At 41.1% G+C, this 20,873-nt stretch overlaps 1 protein-coding gene across 5 annotated transcripts in view; it reads left to right on the forward strand.

The window, feature by feature from the left end:
- Positions 1-20,873, forward strand: part of PDE9A (phosphodiesterase 9A) — a 74,926-nt gene that overhangs the window by 21,922 nt on the left and 32,131 nt on the right. For 2 of the 5 annotated variants that reach the window (XM_053386804.1, XM_053386805.1), the window contains 2 exons: positions 16,403-16,457; positions 17,428-17,498. In XM_053386804.1, the coding sequence (XP_053242779.1) occupies positions 16,403-16,457; positions 17,428-17,498 (126 nt within the window). Of the gene's footprint in view, positions 1-3,739; positions 3,762-4,533; positions 4,792-8,473; positions 8,654-16,402; positions 16,458-17,427; positions 17,499-20,873 lie in introns of those variants that run through there. The other 3 variants (XM_053386807.1, XM_053386808.1, XM_053386806.1) reach the window with 3 other exon arrangements.

A 20,873-nucleotide genomic window follows, 5' to 3' on the forward strand; every position in this document is an offset into this window, starting at 1 on the left:
AAAAATTGTGTTTTACAGTACCTTGTCCCCGATCCAGAGGAAAAAAACAGTTAAGTCCCACCAACTTCAGTGGGACCACCAGAACTAACTTTCTGTGAATAAGGGTCATTATATTTGCTTTTGGGTGTTCAGAGGTATAGACTGCTGCCACTTGTGTTTTCAAACTTAAGGGCTGAAAAGGCACACTTCCAGAGAAAATATGAGACTCTGGGGATTTCAGCTGAGAAAGGGAAAGAAACCTACATGCTGAAGGCTCCTAACAAAATCGCAAAAGCTGGCAGGCATGGAGCAAGCTAAGAAAGAAAACAGATGGCAAAGGAGAAGACCAAAGAGGTAGTGTTTCATAAGCAGAGTTATCATTTCAGAAGCAGTTAAATTGCACCAGGCCTTTCCACAGAACTACACATGTAAGGGGAGAAGACTGAAAATGTTCAGTTAAAATGGAGGCAATTCCAATTTCAGAAGCACTTGTGGAATGGTTTTTTAAAACAATAATAATAGTTCCAAACAGCAGCAATGCTATTCTCCATAGTAATGCCTCACCATTTATTGAGCCTCTTTCGTTTATTTCTTCTTAGTGCTGTCAGTTATTGATTCCTTTATATTTTCACTCATTCTTTCCCATTTCTGGATGGGAGACCACATCTAGTCATGGTGAAGCAAGGGGTTGAGTGGGAAGAGTAGCAGCCACAGCAGCATGACCACTGAAACATTTTCTTTTTGATGTCTGCTTAAAAACCTTTTTCAAGTGAGGAGCGCTACTCCACCTTCTCACCCTTGTCACTGTGTGCCTCTTCAGAAAGTGAGCAGGTGATGAACAGGCAGCAACAACAAGAGCAAGCAGAGGCAGCGGCCTTTGGGGGTGTGCCCACTGTGGGACTGTGACCTTCAGCAGGTGCCCAACAGTTGCCTTAACACCAGCCTTGCTGGAGTGGAAAGATCTGTAGGAACAGGCCCGGCTCACCCATGAGGTAGAGTGAAGCTGCCACCTCAGGCGGTGAAAACCCTTGAGACGGTACTCCTGTGAGTGCCCTACCTGCCCTGTTGCATCCACTAGCAGAGAAGCAGTGCAGCATTGGTGCTGATTTCCAGCAAGTTCTTGCCAAAATCTCATGGGATATTGTGGGGTACGATGATCTCACGAAATATCAGTGAGATCTCACTGGAAATTGGTGTGATCTCACTGGAAACCAGTGTCGATTTCTTCACCAGTGGCACTTCCCATTTCTCCTCAAGAGGCAAAACAGGACATGCTGCTGCTGTTGCTGCTGCTGTTGCTGCTGCTTAGGAAACAACACCTAACAAAAAAAAAACCTTGAACTGAAACAAGAATCAATGGCTGTACCCTTTTTGTTCCCTAATGGGTTATGAGGTAAGAGATGGCAGAGACTGAAGTATTCATCACTGCTTCTCTGTGGAGCATTAGCTTCTTTTCACATTGCCAGCGCATGTCATAGTCTCTTCATCTTCCCTGGAAGCATCCTTGTCTACAGCTATCAGTTGTCATGTCTATGCCCTTCCGGTGAGCATGCAAAGTTATCAAATAATTGACAGAAAACAAAGACGACAACAGTTTCTCTCCAGGGACCTCAATAGGAATAGGAATGTTGGATCGGTAGAGATTTATACAGCTGTTCTGGTAGGAGGCTTGTGTAAGACACTGGGAACATGGCTCTTGATAGATGAGCCAATTTATGGTGTTTACAGAGCTTCAAGGAAACCCCACAGAGTTTGTTTAAAAATTAAAGATATGCCCTATTGCTCTTGTGCCAGTTTTGCAATCTGACACCAAGATTAAATTGTCTAATTATGTCAAGACATGACACATTTGGATTAAGCAAGAATGTTTTGCTGGCAATTTCATCTCCATACAGAACACATCTCTCTCTCTTGCATTGACTCACAAGGCTTAAGATTTATCACAACAGTGGGGGTGGGAGGACTGTATGCAACACTTCCATTGGCCTGGCTCCTGATTGCTCTTTTGAGGAAGGCTTTTTGAATCTCAACCCAGCCACATGAATTATTCCCAGGGAGTGGTAAAAATGAAAACCAGAAGTCAAGGGTAGGGCATTAGTGGTATGGAGTGTTGTTTTGTGTGCTTGGTCTACTGCCCAGTTGTATCTGTCAGGTGATCATGCCAAAGTTTGTTCACAATCACTGCATCTGTAATATGAATTTGTCCAGCTGGTCACGCTCAGCTGTGTCACAGGTCAAGCATAATTTGCCCGAGTAGTTATTATTTTACCAGGCTGCTTTGCAAATATATGCACAAACGTCCTTGCTTTTGCCCCTTAATCTTGATGATCACTGTGAATCTATGCAAAATACAAAGGCAGTTGCGCACATATATATATTCGTTAGTGTTAACTCTTTAACCTTTGGTGAAACTCTCATAGACAGCTGTGTGGCCAAATTGTGTTGCCAAACTAAGCGACCATTTGGTGATTAACATCTCCATGTGAGCCAATTTCCCAGTCGTTTCCTGCAAAATTGAAATTGAAATCTGGATCAAAAACCTTCATGTGTGTTTTGTGTAAAGTGTGGATGTTTATATTAACAAGTGGCTCTCTTCAGGAAAGGGTGTTTTGGTCATGCTGTGACCCTGAGAGTGTCATCTAGTAGCAAAGTGGAAATGGGCCTTCTCTGTGGTGGCACCTACTTTTGGAATGCTCTCCCCACCTGGTTAATTGGGAGGCATCAACTGTAGTGTGTTTTGGATGCTTGCTTAGTTTATAGATCATTAATTCTCAGTAATTTGATATTGTGGATATTTGTGGCTATATATTGTTTTAATGTATGTTTTAGACCAGGGATGTCCAACAGGTTGATTGTGATCTACTGATAGATTCCTGGGTTTTGGTAGATCGCGGTCGATCGCTGGGTCCCTTTCCTTAGCGTTGGTAAAATCAAACCCGCCCCCGCCCCCTTGCCCCATCCTCCATTGCGGCACGATCTGCAGAACAGAAGACAGAGTTTACTCAGTGAGGCTGTTTGTTTCCCCAGCAATTTCCCCCCAAACCCTTAAAAAAGGGGCTCCTCCATAAAAAAGCTACACAACTTTGACCTGAACCCCCCCCAAAATGGGGGTAGATCACTGCCAGTTTTTAATTCTGTAAGTCTCTTGGGAGTTGGCCCCCTCTGTTTTTTAGACTTGCATGAAAAGAAGAGTTTGCTGGGTGAGGCCAATGGCCCATCTAGTCTAGAATCCTGTTCCAGACTATTAGAAACGTCTTCAGAATTTGTAAGCTGTCTAGAAATTATTTTAAATAATTAAATGTGCATGCATGCAGCATGCATGTGCCAACATCATACTCTGGGAGAGTTTCTCAGGAACAAATGAGCTTTTCTCCATATTCTGCAGGACAGTTAGTAAATGAAAATCCAATTCCGAATTAAGTCAAGACAAATTTGTGTTGTATAGAAGAAGCCATTTCAACAGGGACTAGTTTTTTCACTACTGTCAACAATCCCATCTCCCACAGGACTCTTTAAAGGTGGGGGAAAAATTGTCCTCCTTTACAACTGCTTACCCTGAGTGCAAGCCATTGATTCCACACCATCCACACAGAGTGGATAACATAAGAAGCAGGGAGACAGGTTTGCCCATGAGTCATACTTCTTTCTCTTGTATTCTTGAACAGTGCAGTTCTGCACAGTCCCTTAATCAGACCAGCTGCAGCTACAGTCTGTTCCCTACAAAACTATTCCAGGTGGTTCTTTGCAAAGGTAGCTGTGAAAGACCTTCAAGAGCATTTGAGGTATGTGCCGCTTCATTACAATGCATGTAAAATGAAAACCTGCATAGAACTATACTATACAGGAACATAGGAAGCGGCCTTATGACAGACCAGGTTGTTTGTCCATTCTTGCCTATTTTCCAGGGTTTGTCCCATCACATGCTAGCTGATCCTTTTAACCGGAGAATCTGGGGGTTAAACCCAAGACATTCTGCATACAAAGCATGTGCTCTACCCCTGAACTTTCATCCCTAATTCATATTCATTGTAGCATTAAGCAAATTGTTCGGTCAGTTCAAGCACCTCTGCTTGCCCTGCAGAACAATCTCCCCTCCCTTCTCCCCCCCCCCCATGCACTGCTCTGACGGTTATCCTGACAAAGACCCTGAGCAAATTTGGTGGAGATGGGGAGGGGGAGAACTCTGTTGTGCTAGCAAGAGTCCTTGCACTATTGAAATGGGGTAGAATCTGACCCACACCATTCTGCACTGTCTGTTGAACTTTCTGGAGCGCATCTTTATTATGAGCAGTGTTTCTGTTTGCAGAATTAGCATACATCTGTTTGCTGGCCAAATCTGAAGGCTAACGTAAGTTGGCCTTTGAGAGAGGGAGGTCAGAGAATATGCTTTGTTCCCACACTGCAGGTGTTGCATCCACAGCATGGGCCCCTGCTGAATGTTATGCACTCATTCTGGGAAGAGCTCCCATTGACGTCAGACTAGAGAGACCTTGCTGAGAGTACGACATGCACAATAGGGAGTGACTGTGCAAAAGACACCCACACTGGAAATTCTGGGTTTTCCTTTGCAGCTGTAACCTATTAGCAGGCAGTCCTGCAAATCACCCAAATTTCACTCAAGAATATTGCATAGTGGTGGGGGTGGGGTTGCATTTGCAAAAAGAAAAAGAAAAGAAGAAGCTTTTGAAAATATTCCATGCATATATCTAAGATCTTTTGGAGAAAGCAAACTGTACAACTGTGGTCCAAAAAAGTGGTGAAATTAATTTTAGGTGCACCATCGAAGTGAGCTGAAATAGGAACATTTTAACTGTAAGTCATCTAAAATTTTACTTTGTTTGTTTGTTTATAAAAAAAATATTTATCTGCTAAGTCATAAGTTGTATCCAAGTGGTTTACAAAGTGTAAAAAGTTGAAAAACCAATTTAAAAGTGAAAAATCATTTTGGGAGGATGAACTCAACTCTAAACTGCCTGCACAGGTCTGGCACGACAGAAAACTTTCCAGCAGGTATTTAAAAGTTGGCACAGAAGGCCTTCTTACCCTTCTTTTGAGGACAGATGATGATGGTGATTATCTCCAATTCTTACCCGCACTTTACTGTAGGTTACAGCAGTGGTCTGATAGATCACAGTACTGACCTGGGGCTCCTTTCTGTAATGAAATATTTCTGTACTGCATGACATACATGCACAAGAAGTCCTAACAGCATCACTCCTTGTCCTCCAGAGCAGAGCTTTGAACACTATCTTTGCTGGTCATAAATATTTACTGAACTCTGGGGTTATAAAAACATCCATCTTCCGCCTTACTGGGCTACAGATGGTGATGATACCAACTACTCGGGACTATATGCTGGAAAATTACTGCCGGCTGCCAGTGGATTGTTGCAGTATGAACTCTCACAGACTGTTGCAAAGAAAAGGAATTTTCCCATAACAATTTCTGCCACAGTTTTGAGCAAGTGCGCCTTAGTTTCATCCAAACTGCATTACTGCAATGCACTGTATGTAGTGCTGTCATCTTGGAGAAGTGTCCAGAAACCTCAGCAGTTTCAGAACATGGCAGGCAGAAGTCTTGGACTACCCTTTTTGCAGCTTTTGGACCTCCTGCCTATTTCCAGGTTCAATTCAAAGTCCTGGTTATGATTTTTAAAGCCTTTGGCACCATCTCTCATCTAAGCATGACCATTCATTAAGCTCAACAGGGGGTGCTCTCTGCATGTTCCGCCAACATCTCCAAAGGCCTTCTGGCAGTTCCCTCACTGCGAGAAGTGAGGGAACCAGGCAGAGGGCCTTCTTAGTGGTGGCACCTTCCCTGTGGAATGCCCTCCCATCAGATGTCAAGGAAATAAATAGCTATCTGACTTTTAGAAGACACCTGAAGACAGCCCTGTTTAGGGAGGTTTTTAATGTTTGATGTTTATTGTGTTTTTAATATTCTGTTGGGAGTCGCCCAATGGGGAGGGTATAAATAAGAAATTATCATCATCATCATCATCATTAACATCATCTGAGGGATGAGCGGCTGGAATGCAAGACAGGGCCTTGTTCATGGTTGCACCACTCAGGGTTTGTTCAGAATGCTAATTGTCAAGGGAGGGATTTTTATCAAGACTGAAAGGTAGAAAGGGAAGATTGAAACCTCTCCTCACCTGCATGCTGTGCTCAGATGATTATTACACACACACACACACACACACAGAGAGAGAGAGAGAGAGAGAGAGAGAGAGAGAGAGAGAGAGAGAGCACTCTGATAATTTGTTTTAAAAAAGAAGAAAACCAGAATATGATTGCTTATCAATTCATTGTGCAATATGTAGTTAGGCCTTCTTTCAGACTCCTCTGAGAAGTGCTCTCCATTTGAATTGCCTGCCAAGTAGGAAGCAGGAGCAAATCTCCCACACATTGTTTCCTGTCTATGGACAGTCTGCTTGCCTCAGCAATGATACATACTATGGTAATTTTAGAACTTGGACCGATGGCACTTCCAGATGACATGCTGATTGCACATTCATCCTGATTTGTTTGCAGGAAGGTTAGACCACGTTGGCTGTTTAAGGAGCATCCATTTGGAACCCATTGGCAGAGAGGTTAGATGACGTTGTGTCAAAGCATGTGTTACCCGGCACTTTCCAGTGCATTTCTCCATCCCTTTCCTCATCACAAAATAATCAAATCTTCTGCATGTATTATGTCTGAGCACCTTGAGCTCCTTGCAGGGAAGGTGGGATATAAATTAAATTTCAAAAGTAAGTGAGTTTGTCATATAACTGCTCCCAGTCACTTGTAGTTGCACAACCTGAATTTGTCAGTATGTGATTGAATTTCACTAAAAAAAACCCAAACAGCAGTCTATATTATGTTCTTAATGGTCAGGGTGAGGGATTTAGTCAACCACGTGTGTTACTTCACATAATAACTGCCCTTTTGTTTTATTTTATGGAGCACCTTTGCTGCTGCGAAGGAACCTGTCTGTGCCCTAAGGCAAGCATCAGAGGCCTGCACTTTAACTATTCACTGAGACAAGTGAGATTGGGGAGTGCTAGTGCAGGCATAGGCAAACTCGGCCCTCCAGATGTTTTGGGACTACAATTCCCATCATCCCTGACCACTGGTTCTGCTAGCTAGGGATCATGGGAGTTTTAGGCCAAAAACATCTGGAGGGCCGAGTTTGCCTATGCCTGTGCTAGAGACAGGGCCTTTTAAGTGGTGGCTCCTCTTTTCAGTAGTGTCCCCATCCATTGTGATGTGTGCTTGGCTCCATCCCTTGGAGATCCGTTTCTTTGGGGCTGTCTTTCAGCAGTTTTATTAATCATGCTTCTTGCTTATACATGATTGTTTTTTAGGTTTTACAGTTTTATTCTATTGGCTTGGACTTGATAGCAATTTTTATGCAGGCTGAAGAGTGTTTTAGAGGGTGTGTTAAGCAACTTACTGTTCCTGATCTTTCTCTTTTTGTGATAAGTTTTAGTTTTGTTATTTCAATGGCATTTGTGATTTATTGTATCGTATCTGAAAGCCACCTTGAAGAGACCTAATGTCGACAAAGACACAAAGAATTATATTTGGTCATGCTTCTTTGGAAAAATCAAAGTGCACTTCCCAGCTATATTTATATGTGGGCACGGGGGGGGGGGGATACATAGTGATCTAGCTCATTAAGGTTGCCAACTCTTTTTCTGGCAGGGTTCCTGTGTCTTTTAACAGGTGTAGGAAAAGAAGTAGAAATTCAGGTGGCAAAGCTTACCTCAGGCTGCACCTGCTGAATTTCCACTTCTTACATAGCTGTAAGTTGGCAACCTTAATGAGCGAGATCATGACCTCACTCCCTTCTTTGGGTACCTCGGGTTAAGAACTTAATTCATTCCGGAGGTCCATTCTTAACCTGAAACTGTTCTTAACCTGAAGCACCACTTTAGCTAATGGGGCCTCCCGCTGCTGCTGCGCCGCCAAAGCACGATTTCTGTTCTCATCCTGAAGCAAAGTTCTTAACCCGAGGCAATATTTCTGGGTTAGCAGAGTCTGTAACCTGAAGCGTATGTAACCTGAAGTGTATGTAACCCGAGGTCCCACTGTACACAAGAGGGACTCTGCCAGGAAAATAAAAGTTTGCAACCCCTATAATTCCCAGAGAAGCTTGAGAGTAATGCCAATAAAAATTGTAGAGCATTCTGCAAATAAAAAAAGGATATTTTTAAATAAGTAGCTGCAATCATTGGAAGATTGTTCCCATTTCACAGATAGTGATATGAGGTCTAGAAATTGAGTAAACAGTTACTGTTGATGCAAGGGAAAGGGACCTTTGTCTCTTTAAGACAAGAGGAACTGCTAGTCATATATCTTTACTGTGTTGTGGGGTTATAAAAGCATACGTCTTCGTTCTTTTATTACATCTATAAACATCAGGCTGCAGTTGACTGTTCCCTGGATTAGAATGTCCTAGCACTTTAAGTGAGTTTTGACAGCGAGAGGGAGGGAAAGTAGTATTTCTAGGGGTGGGTTTTTTCCCTTTCTTTTCTTTTTTTTAAAGTGGATTCTTTTTATAGGACCTTGTCACTTTCTTGTAAGCTTCAGCCGCTGCAAAAGTTCTGAGAGGCAATGAAACCAGCATATACCGGGTTCAGAGTTTGTTCTTCTATGGCCTGTGTATAACATTCTGCTGTTTGTGAACGGTAAGCAGAAAGAAAAGTTTCGTGGTTTTGTTGAACACATTATTTATTTGAGTTCAGCCATTTGATTTCCAGCAGAAGTTTAAGCTGCTTTTTTTTTTAAAAAAGTGAAAGCTATTTACTTATCTAGAACCAGTCTTTCTGTTTACTGTTCTGCTTGCTGCATTTTAGAATTGCTTAACAAAAATGAAACAAAGTGGAACAATGAGGGTCTTGTATTTTAGTTGTATTTGGATCTACTTTGATTTAGTGCTTTTGAAGCTTTGCTGGATTATTCCAATTCTGAGGTTCATAGTAGCTAAAATAAAATATTTGCAAAAAGTAGGGGTGGGGGAAAGAGTGATATATCTTATTATGTACATCAGGACAACGAGAGAAGGCATGCCTTAATGAGAGCTGTAGCCAACTGGAATATTTTTTTAAATATTAGAATGCAATAATTCATCAGATATATGATCATTCAACTGTGTATTAATCTCATGAATATCTTCTTAGTATTTCCCCCCCTCCCCCATTAAGACTAGAGAGAACAAATGCAGGAAATTGCTACTTTAATTTTATCCTTGCATTATGATCTGAGCTGTTAATTTTGCTCTTACATAGAACACTGCAATCTGACTTTTAATATTTAAAAGCAAATTAAAATAAGTAATTTTGTATTACACATCACATTTTCTAAAATAAGCAGCTGCAATAAGCTATAGCAGCAGTTCCCAAACTTTTTGAGTCGTAGAGCACTTTTTGGAAGAGAAATTCGTCATAGAGCACTATCGTCGTCCTTATGCCAAAGGCACATATTTATTTAATTTTCTTTCCAATTTCTTCATAGAGCACTTGGAGATGCTTTTCAGAGCACCAAGTGCTCCACGCAACACAATTTGGAAACTGCTGATCTATTGTCTTTGGTTTATATTAGAAAGATATATTATATACCTCTGATTACCATATGCTGGAGGCATGAAGCTTTCCAGAGTTGGCTACTGTTAGAGATACAATCTTGCTCTGATTCAGCATAAGCATTTCTTCCTTAAAAAATATCTGTGGTCTGTGCATGATTTTGAAGCGCTTTCTGGTGGTACATCTCTTCCAAGACCAACTTACATTGCCTTCCATGCAGTCAGAAATTATTGTACAAATGCAACCCTGTTCCTAGCTTAGGAAAGCCTGCGTCTCTGAAATAGCAACTAATGGGGGGGGGTTGATTCTAATAGATACATGCACATGAAAATGTTGTATCAGAATGTATCCTCCATATACATTTCCTTAAAGTGTCTGGCAAACCCCTTGTGGCCAGCCATGATGTGCTCCAGGAATCTGACCCAAGTGCAGGGTAGCTAATCCACAAGGGTAACTAGACCATAAGGAACAACCTGCTGGCTGACTCCTCAGGGATGTGATGGATGCAGCAAAGTATGACTTGGTTGCTGACCTCACTGCTGCACAGTGGGCACAGTTATGTATCCTATTATGTGTTGGATCAGCTTCATAGCAAGGTTTCAACCTTCATCCATCCCGCTCCTTCAACCGCTCCTCAAAATACCAAGGAGAATTGCAATCTCCATGGTCAATTATGTCAGTGGCCCTAGGAATCTCACTGTTCCACAGTGAAATAGAAGCACCGAGAGGATCACTTGGTCAAGCCACTGTAATGTCCCCCAGAGCCATCAGAAATCCATTAGAATTTATCAACCTCCAAGAGCGGACCACCCCAAGTGGTCCCTTTCTCCTGCAGGATGCAAGACCAAACTTTACCAGGAAGTGGTCTGACCATGACAATAGGGCAGCATCTAGCCCTCCTGTTTCCAGACCACCACCCTTCCCATTTGGAGCAAAGGGCAAATCAAGGCTGTCCCTTGCTCCGTCCTATAGGGCACATTACAGAGCAAGATTGCACTGTGTTATAAGAAAAACCTGCTCCTTTTCCCTTATGGGGTACCCAAGAGCCCATATAGAGTCCTTATGTAGGTTCTCTATTGGTAGGAGAAAACAACAGAGGCCAACCAGAGAATATGGAGAAGCAAAGCAGCTAGTAAGCCTGATCTTTATTAAACTGTTGCAACAGGGTGCTTGCTCCCCCCCCCCCACGCAGGAGGGAGGAGGAACCCAGAACCATGGTGTGCAAGCCCTTATATAGACTTTTGAAATTACCACCCTGTAGCTCAAGTAGCTTAAGACTACCCCCCAATACATCAGACATACATCACAGAAGAGGCGGTCTACAGCAGAATCCTGTCTGGCAGGAAACCAGTTAATGGGTTTACCTCAGTAGTGTCCAAACTTTTTTCAAAGAGGGCCAGATTTGATGAAGTGAAGGGCCGTGAGGGCCAACCAGAGGGCCAATCAAAGTTGTTAACCTTTTTTTAGGATTGAAGTTGTTGAGGGTTTTTTAGGATTTTACCCCAGGAAATAAATTGCCACAGGGGCTGGATTAAACTGACCGGTGGGCCAAATTAGGCCCCCGAAACGGACTTTGGACATGCCTGGTTTACCTGGACAACCTGGCCATTCTTTTGTGATGATAAATACTTAATTCCTGAGTCCAATGAGCACAGAGACAATGGGGAGGCTTTTCCCATTTCCTTCCAAACTGCAGCGTAATATTTGAGGTCACTGAAAGAGTCAAAATGGCTTTAGGACTGTTTTCCTGTACTGCTTCAGGCATGTGGTTTATATATTTATGTATGTGTTTGCCTGGTACATTTATGAACATTTATTTTATATCTTAGACCTTATAATTCTCATAACAACTGCAAGACCAGAAAGGAGAAAGCAAGCAACTGTAATATTTTAAAATCATAATATTTATGATTAATAATAATCATTATTTATAAAGGACCTCAAAAGCTAGGTGCTGTCTGATGATTGAGTTAAAAAGAAGAAATCCTACCTGCAGTCTTGCAGTCAAAGATAATATAGGTATACAATGGGGAACTAAACTTTGCAGGCTTTGCAAATGCGGTGAGGAAAACTGAGGGAGAATAAGCGTTTGAAACGTGAATAAAAGCACTTCAAACCAAAACAGTACAAGCTTTTTCTACAGCATGGTAATAGATCTAACAGATAACTTTCAGACCACAGGTATTGGAAACAAAACACCAGCACTCTAGCTTTCAGGACTGCTAAACACAACTGAGAGAACCTGAGTAGCAGCACACCTTTGTTTCCTAATCCCCTGCGGTAGACAAAGTGGCTGAGAGTGTTTCTCCAGCTGGATGCAATGAGCAAGGAACAGCAAAAGGAAATTTGGGCTGTACTGGACAATGAATATACTGATAGGAGTTTATGGTTGCTAGACCTTTCCCTGGATTCAGTAAGTTTAATAATTTAATAAAAGTTTAGGGTGTTAAAATGTGTGCCAGACCACTGTAAACCCTGGATCTAACAAGTGTCAAAAGCTAATTAAGACAGCCAGAGATTAGAGAAGAGAGCTGGGAGCAATGTGAGTTGGAAGCTGAGAGTAGGGCGTAATGGGACGGATAAACAAAACAACAAGCAGGAGAGTCGGAGCAACGTTTGAGAGAAATGTTCAATGTCCCTTTGAATCCAAGGCTGTGGCTACAGGAGAAACAAGACCCTTTGGGAGTGTTAATGCTATGAATCCCTCAATCGTAGGCTCAGGTTGTATATATTCGTAAATAACCCCAAGATCATAAAGATGCCACACAGTCTCTGCTGTGCCTCATTCCAAAGGCAAACACAAACCCTGGGTAAGAACTCCTGGGCTTTCACAGTGCTCAGAGATTGGTTTTGTCATGCAACAATACAGAGCTCTCATTGAATAAACATGCATGTACACTTTTGCTCCTGAGGCCTTATTAGGTCTTTTTACTTTTTAAATATGATTGTTACACAGTTAGGCTTTTGTGTACCTCTTTTGCAAATGCAAAGTTTTTTCCCATTACTTCCCCCCAAAAAACTGTGCAGGGAGAACTTAGGGTCAGTAGGCCAGGGCTGCCACAGCAGGGAGAAGTGACCTGCTTTGGAGCACTGTGATGGGGAGATAGATGGAGGCAGAAAATAGTGGCTGAGATTTGCAGCAAAATTTTATTATTATTATTCATGTGTTGGCACTATAAGGGACCAGAGGGCACTATTTGGGACCATTTCAGGCAGCATGCAGTATCATCTTGGAGCACTCGAAGGCTGCAGTAAATAATAATAATAATAATAATAATAATTTTAAAGCTGCAAAATTTTCATACGACCCGTTTTCAGAAAAACTTTCCATGTGTTTGGGTACATTCATGAGCCCAGTCTGCAGTATAGGTAACCTGACCCTCTGTTTCAGCACCACAAAAAGCACTGTATTTCAAATGCTGTTGCCCTAAACTTTGTTAAACAGCAACTTAGCCCAAGTCTGATCAGTCCTGATGAGAAACAGCAATGTCATTTACATATTAATCCTCTAAGGATAAAGCAAATGTTGAGGGTGACTTGTACCCCTTGGAACCCTTAAATTTCATTTAAACAGGCACTTGCTGTTAGTTTGTCTGAAGCAAGGTAATATCATTGTCTTGATAAATCAGTGTAGTACCACTGCTGGCTCATGTTCAGTTATCCTCTGTAATCATCTCCAGATCATTCTCTAAAGTGCTGTTGCTTGGTTGCCATACGTTTGATGTGTTGGCATTATAGGTTTCCTTTACCGTGGCACGAAAATGGCATCAAAGTAAGTGTCAGACAAGTTTCTTTGCAGAGAGCACTCCATGGGCAGGGTGCCACAATCAAGGAGGTTTATTTCCTGTTAGCCATCTGTTGTACTTCAAACTGGCGCTGCATTAGAAATCCCTCCCACTTTTTGTTATTTAACATTCTCCAAAAAAATTTCAAAACTGCATTAAGAAAGTATCAGAAAGAAGATTCTGGTGAAATCATCCTGGGTGGGAGGTATGGTTTTGTTGTGCTTGCCGTACTTTCAGGGTTGCCAAGGGCTTTTTGTGAGGACCCCTTCTTTCATTCTATAAAGCATCTCTCCAGGGGTCTGAGTACCTGGGTATTTCCTGAAACCCCCATGACAGCCTCAGCCTGGCTTTCCTATAAGCAAGGGAAGGTGGTGAGGCTACTTACTGTGCATCTGACTGCTCATTGTTTTTCGAGTGAAGTCTTTTTACCTTTAAGGGTTGAAAGATATATTTTAAAAATAAAAGGAAGAGCATCCCTTAAAGGCAAAATCTATGAGTGCAGGAATCTCAGGTACTCAGTGGCCAGCTGCGCCAGCCTCCCATGCTCCAATGTATGTGGTGGGGGAAACATCGTCCAGTACCTTCTGCCATGGGGTTTTTTTCAGATCAGGAAGTACAAGAAGTTGGGGAAGCCGCAGAACACTGGGAAAATGTTTAATAGAAAGTTCTGTTCTCAACCACTTCACAATGAACCCTGCACTGACCAAAATTATAAAGCAATTCTAAAGTCTCCTGAGAATAGAAACAGAGAAATGGAAGCCTCTTTTTTTGTAGGGAAAGGCATTTTTGAGAAATCAGATGACATGTTTTGGCACACCACTAATTCAGACAGTGGAGGTACTCAGAGAAGAGCTCTGCTGAAGACCTTTGAGTAGAGGTAGCGGGTAATATTCAACACTAATCCTTCTCAGAGGAGGCCGGTTGAAATTAAGAAACAGGACTGAGGTTCATTCATTTCAGTGGGCCTACTCTGCATAGGACTTGGTCGAATACAAACCAGATGATTGTTCGGGGAAGAAGACTGGAAGAAATTTAAATTTTATCTTAAAAATTGTTGTAAAATTAGTGAGTGTTAAAATGTTATGGGTAAAGCATAGCAGATTTGCAGCGATAAATGATTGGATAAGTGAAAAAAAAGGTTAAAGAAAGGGAATTATAAGTAATTTAGATCAGGGGTTGCTGAAAAAATTTAAAATAGGGATGCAGAAAAGGGAGGCATGGGGAAGTCGTTGAAATTGGGTATAAGAAAAAAAAGTATGAAATTATACATGTTTATGTGTTTGTTTGTCTGTGTATTGTTTGTTTGTAATGTCTTATAATATATGTTGAAAAATTAATAAAAATTTTATAAAAAAACAACAACAGATGATTGTTCGGGGACCCTGCAGTTACTTTCTAAAATGCCCTCATAGCATGGTGATATAGTACCTTCTCTTTTACCTATAAGCAATTCACGAAGTGGTTTAAAGTTCGTAACCAGGTCCTGTTTATTGAACTTGCATTCCAATTTGTTTGAACAAAGCTTGTACAAGGGACACACTGTATCTACTGTTTACTGAGCATCCATGCTGATTTGTGTGCACGAAGGTTATACAACTTCCCATAAATTAATTGTTATTCCACACTTTCTAGTGTATTTTCACATCACTTTCCGTACTTCAAAAGTCATTTTTTTAAAAAGTAGTTTTTGTGCATAAGAGTTCCAGACCACTTTAATCTTCTCTAATTGCCCAAATCTAAATTTGCCAACGTGCGGCTGATCCCCTCCTGCAATACAGTAACAGTTTGGAGGCGGTCCAGGAATTTGTCAGGTTTTAATATCGTTGTAAATTTTGATTTGTTAGCTGCTTTGAGGTTCTTTGGAAAATTTGGTGGCATTATACGTCCATGAAATGAATGAAGCGCAGACATAATATGGCCATACTTTACATTCATCTAATTCAGCCTCACAGCAATAATTTGAAGTAGGCTGTTGTTGTTTTCATTTTATAGAACAACACAATGAGGCCAGGAGAAAATTGACTTTACCAGATTCAACCATCATATACATAATACCATAATTTGAACCCATGTCCCAATCCAATATAGTATTCACAGAACCCTGTGTGCATTTCTTTTTTCTGCTAAACTAGTTTTCTTATCTCGACAAATAACTGGTAGGTGTAGCAGATTTTGTTCCCACTCTGCCTAGTACTAAATACCTTTATTCCTACAGGTGCTTACATATGCATTACTGAGAGAGAGAGAGAATAATTTGAGGAACTTTATGCATTTTTCTTCTCTTTCCTTCCTCCTTTCACCCTTTTTAAAAATCTAAGCATGTGTAACTATTAATGAATAAGGCCATGTATTCACTTGAGAATGGAAAGTGTATTTCACTTACTATCAAACTGCAGTGCTTAAAAGCACATTACGAGGGTGTTTTTGAATGGAAAAGCAAAATTGATGCCCCCCACTGCATATTGGAAATTGCTGTTACTTTCTGAAATGCCCTCATCGCATGCTGGTAGAGCACCTCCTCTTTTACCTATAAGCCATTTATATTTGGTTAATCAGAGGTTTGGATAAGCTTGAGTGCTGCCGTATAGAGGGGTTTGGGGGAATATATGCTGAATTCAGATTAACTGCAAGATTGGCATAGTAAAGGTTTGCTGATTGTGCTTTAATGTAGCTGTTTCTTTTAGGGGTAAAAAGAAAGGCAAATGAAGTTCCTACTCCCCAAGAATACCTTCAATATTCATATATGGAGTAAGGGGTTTTCCCCCGAAGGTGACTATTATGAGTCTAAAAATAACACCTTTGGTTACATTGTTGAGAATGTCATTTATAAAGGCTATCCATCTTCACAATTCAGAGCACAATTTAGGCTGCAATCCTATACCTACTTACCTGGGATACTAGACTGACAACGGCAACTTTTTGCACGAATTGATCGGAAGAGGATAGCCAAGCTTATTTTCTTTGCTAAATATGCCATTTTAAAAAAATTCTGTCAGTGTGGAAGCTGAAATAGGTCTGCTATGCTCCATCTTACATTCATTAGTCTCCCATTACTTTATATTTTTAATAGAAAAAGAGGAACTGTTCCAGAATTTGCTGGCACAGGTGATCGAGCAATTCTCCAGGTAATATTTTTATGCAATAGTTTTAGTGTAATTATATTTCTCCTTGCATTCATTTCAACACTGCAGTCCCCAAACAGTTTGCTTTGAGATAAATGCGCCAGCTTTTCTCTCATTGTTCTGCATAGTGAATATGGTATGCCTGAGTCATTTAAAAGTTTATACAGGCTAGTCAAGCAGAGAAAGATGAATTAATTGAAGGCTGCAATCCAGAACCCAATAGGATTTTCCAGTGACTAAACATGCAATGAATTCACTGGACTCCCCTCCCCCCATCTTGTAACTGAAAGGAAATAAAATTCATCTATGCTGCATTTTGTAAGAGGGATGCAAAATCCCTAGCATTGTTCTAACTAAATCATTAATAAATCATTAATAATCATTAATAAACCTTAATAAACCACTTACATGATTGCAAAATAAAATACTGTAAAGCAACATAAATGAAGCCACTGAGAAAATATAATTAATGCTGCTGGAATAAAGATCAGGTTATTATATTAAGAAAGGAAACTTTAATTTACACATACAGGCTCTTTAGAAATGTAAAGATAGACACACCAGCCCACACACCCCATGTGTGAAACCCAGGAAAAACAGAGCTTCTAAAATGGAGGTCAGCTACCCCATTTGTTTCATGAAGGGAAGCTTTACATCCCATTAAAGTAAGCAACTACACATAGATCAAGATTCCCCTTTATGGCAATAGCTTGTTAGCACAGTGGGAATTCTGCTATTTGTATATTGGAATAATTTTGCCTATAGCTGATCACTAGACCAAAACAACAACTTATTAATGGGGTATCTGCACTTATTGGGTTTTTTTTTAAAAGTATATTTAAATGGATTCAAAGTCAGAGTTTTATATTAATATTTTCCCCATCAACAGAATTCAGGTTTGTTATAAATTCACTTAATTGTACAGCTATAAAAGATGTGCATGCATTCCTGTTTAATTTTTTTCTCCCTCCAGGGTATTTAAAATTGATGAACTGAAAACCGACGTAGATAATCACTTGGCAATGCTGGAGAAAAGAGTTGAATGTGAGTATTTTTATTTTTAAAAAAACATAGGCAATTGAAACCTAGAATTAATTTTGTGTCAGTTTGAGACGGTGCTGAGCCCCAGAGGTACAGATATATCCCATTAGGACCATTCCTCCTGCCTTTTATCTTTTGTGAGGTACAAAACTATACTGAAGAGGGAAGGGGTGAATCTACAAAATATAGAATTACTTGTTAAAGTAAAAGTCTCAATTTACATTTTGCATATCTGGAAAGAATTATATTGAGACCCACCTCCTGTAATTGCACCCAGTTTGTAAATCAATCCTATCCATTAAACTGGAAAGACTCAAGTCCCCAGACCAGGTTTAAGCTCCTGTGCATGCTTGACAAATGTAGCAATCTACTACACCCATACATCCTCCTTGAATTATGCCTCTTCTACTTTCTTCTTCCTACTTATTTTGGGGGTTTGATGCTCTCAGGCTTCATTCTCATGCTGCTGCTCTCCCAGATATAAAAAGGGGAATGGGAGCTGTGCTCCTAATACTGCCCAAAAATGCATTTTGCTCAGTCAAGAATTGTTCATGCTTCTCCTGCCACCCAGAAGGTTTACTTGATGCACATTTGAAAATCCTCCCTTCCATTAGGCTATTCAGAAGGAAGTGGTGATTACAACATTGTTGAGCAGGTGTTATTATTGTACAGGCTGCTTTTGATCTAGATTTATTCTAGAACCTGCCATCCACAATGGTGGGTGCAGCTACTTGATACGTGTTTGAAAACCCTTCCCTTGGTTAGGTTACTCTCATCGTTTCCTCCCTGCACTTTCCCCCAGATGAATGCATAAGGAGCTGGTGGTTGCCATCTTGGCATACTTGGTCAAGTGTGAATACACACAAACACCCCTATTGCTGGGACTTCTTACAACTGTTTTCACCTGTTGTTAACTGGGCACACTGTGGTGTAATAATGTAGATTCAATCTGTAATGACCTTTTATTTTTGGAATGAAACCAGTTTCTCAAGAAGCACTTCTCAGGGCAAAATAAAAAAATGCAGTAGATCAAGATTGATGGCTTTTGGCAAAGATATAATTCTCCTGACTCCTACCTGCTTTTCATAGGCTGGCTACTTTCTGAAGCCTTCCCCCCAACCCCACCCCACAAGTGCTGCTGAAACACCTATATATTTCCTTTGAAGTTCTCAGTGAACTGGTGGTAACCACTGGCATGCACACGAAAGCTTATACCCAGAACAAACTTAGTTGGTCTCTAAGGTGCTACTGGACAATTTTTTAATTTACTCCACGTAAGTATTAGGTAGTCTATTGCCCTGAATATGCAGGAAGAGGAGAAAGAGAGAGAAACAGCAGAGACAGGTTTGCAACCTTATACATCTTGCTTGCCAGTGTCATTGTGGGAAGCAGGGGGACTAGATGATTATATGTACACAATGAGATAAGCAGACAGAACAGAGAGAGGGAGATTGGGGAAAGGGAGAAAGCTTCCTCAACAGTCTCCTGGTTGCTAAATGTGGCATAGTTCATAGCCTGGCAGATGGAACAAGGGTGGAGACAACAACCCTAAAACAGCACAGCCACTGCCACTGCCCACCTGAATGTACAGCCAGGACGATACTGCTGCGTTTACTCAGGAGCAAGCCCTATTACACTCAGTGGGACATACCTCTGAGTAGACATGGACTCAGATACATTCGTCACATGAATACATTTTGAATGCGTTATAAGCATAGAATACCAGATGGCGCCAGAGAGCAAAAAGGAGTTTATATGGATTTTTACATAGGCTTTTTTTGGGTAACGATTTATAACGATTTCTGACATATTTATAGCGTTTTTAACCTACGTCTAGATCCACCCATGTTTACATTAACAAGTCACACAGTCTTCCGAGTCTTTGCCCACTAAGTTTATGTCTCTACTAGCAGTTGCACCAGACATCTTAGCCCCCTGAGGTAACAGAACATCTCAGCATCAGATTAATATCTACTGTTCCATGAGCCAGTTTTCTTAAAAAATCAAGCCTCTCCTCAAATGTCTAGTACACACACAGTATATATATATGCCTGAGGGCACGCAGGCAGGTAATTGAAGAGATTAGTTTAGCATTATGAAAAGGAAAATCCTTTGAAAACATTTTGTTTACAAACACAGTGGAGACCACTAGGTGGTATTCAGCTAAGTTTTACTGAGAGTAATCCCACTGAAATGAATGAACCTAATTTAGTTGTTGCCATTAATTTAATGGGCCTGCTCTGTGTAAACCCTGGTTGAATACCACCCAATGTACCAAAAATAAAAGGTAAAGGGACCCCTGACCATTAGGTCCAGTCGTGACCAACTCTGGGGTTGCAGCACTCATCTCACTTTATTGGCCGAGAGAGCCGGCGTACAGCTTCCGGGTCATGTGGCCAGCATGACTAAACCGTTTCTGGTGAACCAGAGCAGCGCACGGAAATGCCGTTTACCTTCTCACCGGAGTAGTACCTATTTATCTACTTGCACTTTGACGTGCTTTCGAACTGCTAGGTTGGCAGAAGCAGGGACCGAGCAACGGGAGCTCACTCCGTTGCGGGGATTTGAACCGCCGACCTTCTGATCGGCAAGTCCTAGGCTCTGTGGTTTAACCCACAGCGCCACCCGCGTACCAAGAATAGGTTGATATATAACCTCTGTTCATTTCCATATTGTTTGCATAGGAGAATCCAGTGCAAGCACACCCAGCAGACAATTTTTCATACATACAGTCCTCTGCTACTGTTATTTACATGTGGAAAGGTATGATGGCTTAGCTCCCCAAAATGAGATTGTGGGTACATTGGTGGTTCTGCTACTTCCCTGCACAGAGCAAAGCCATGATTGGATAAGGGCAAACAGGGCTGATGCCTTCCATGATCTTTCACAACTTGCTCTTCTTTAGCGTTCCTCTTTAAAAGTGGGGGTGGGTGAAATAAGTTTCACTTCATTAAAGATGTAATAATAATTCGTGAAAGCAGAGGATTTATGAAAAATGAACTGACATACTGATGGCAAACTTGGCTTGATAGCAATCAAATTTGATTTCAATCAAGCCTGACTCATTAAGACATGTTTTCCTTTTTACACACTACTATTTCTCATTTTCTTTCTTCATTCACCTATTCAAATGCAGCAATCACATTTGCATGTATTATGGAAGCTTCTTCTTTTCAGACAAATATGAAAGCTTAATGTCACCCCTGGAGAAGTTCCACTTGACATGCATTACACAACAAATGGGAGGAGCTCAGGAGGATATTAGCCTTTTTAGTAGTAGTAGTAGTAGTAGTAGTAGTAGTAGTAGTAGTTTATTAATGCTTGGGCCTTAGGCCATTCACACATAAGGTAGATGGGTACAGTACGAAAACCAGTAGT

This window comes from Podarcis raffonei, chromosome 4 (assembly GCF_027172205.1).
Source record: "Podarcis raffonei isolate rPodRaf1 chromosome 4, rPodRaf1.pri, whole genome shotgun sequence".
Lineage (NCBI taxonomy): Eukaryota > Metazoa > Chordata > Lepidosauria > Squamata > Lacertidae > Podarcis > Podarcis raffonei.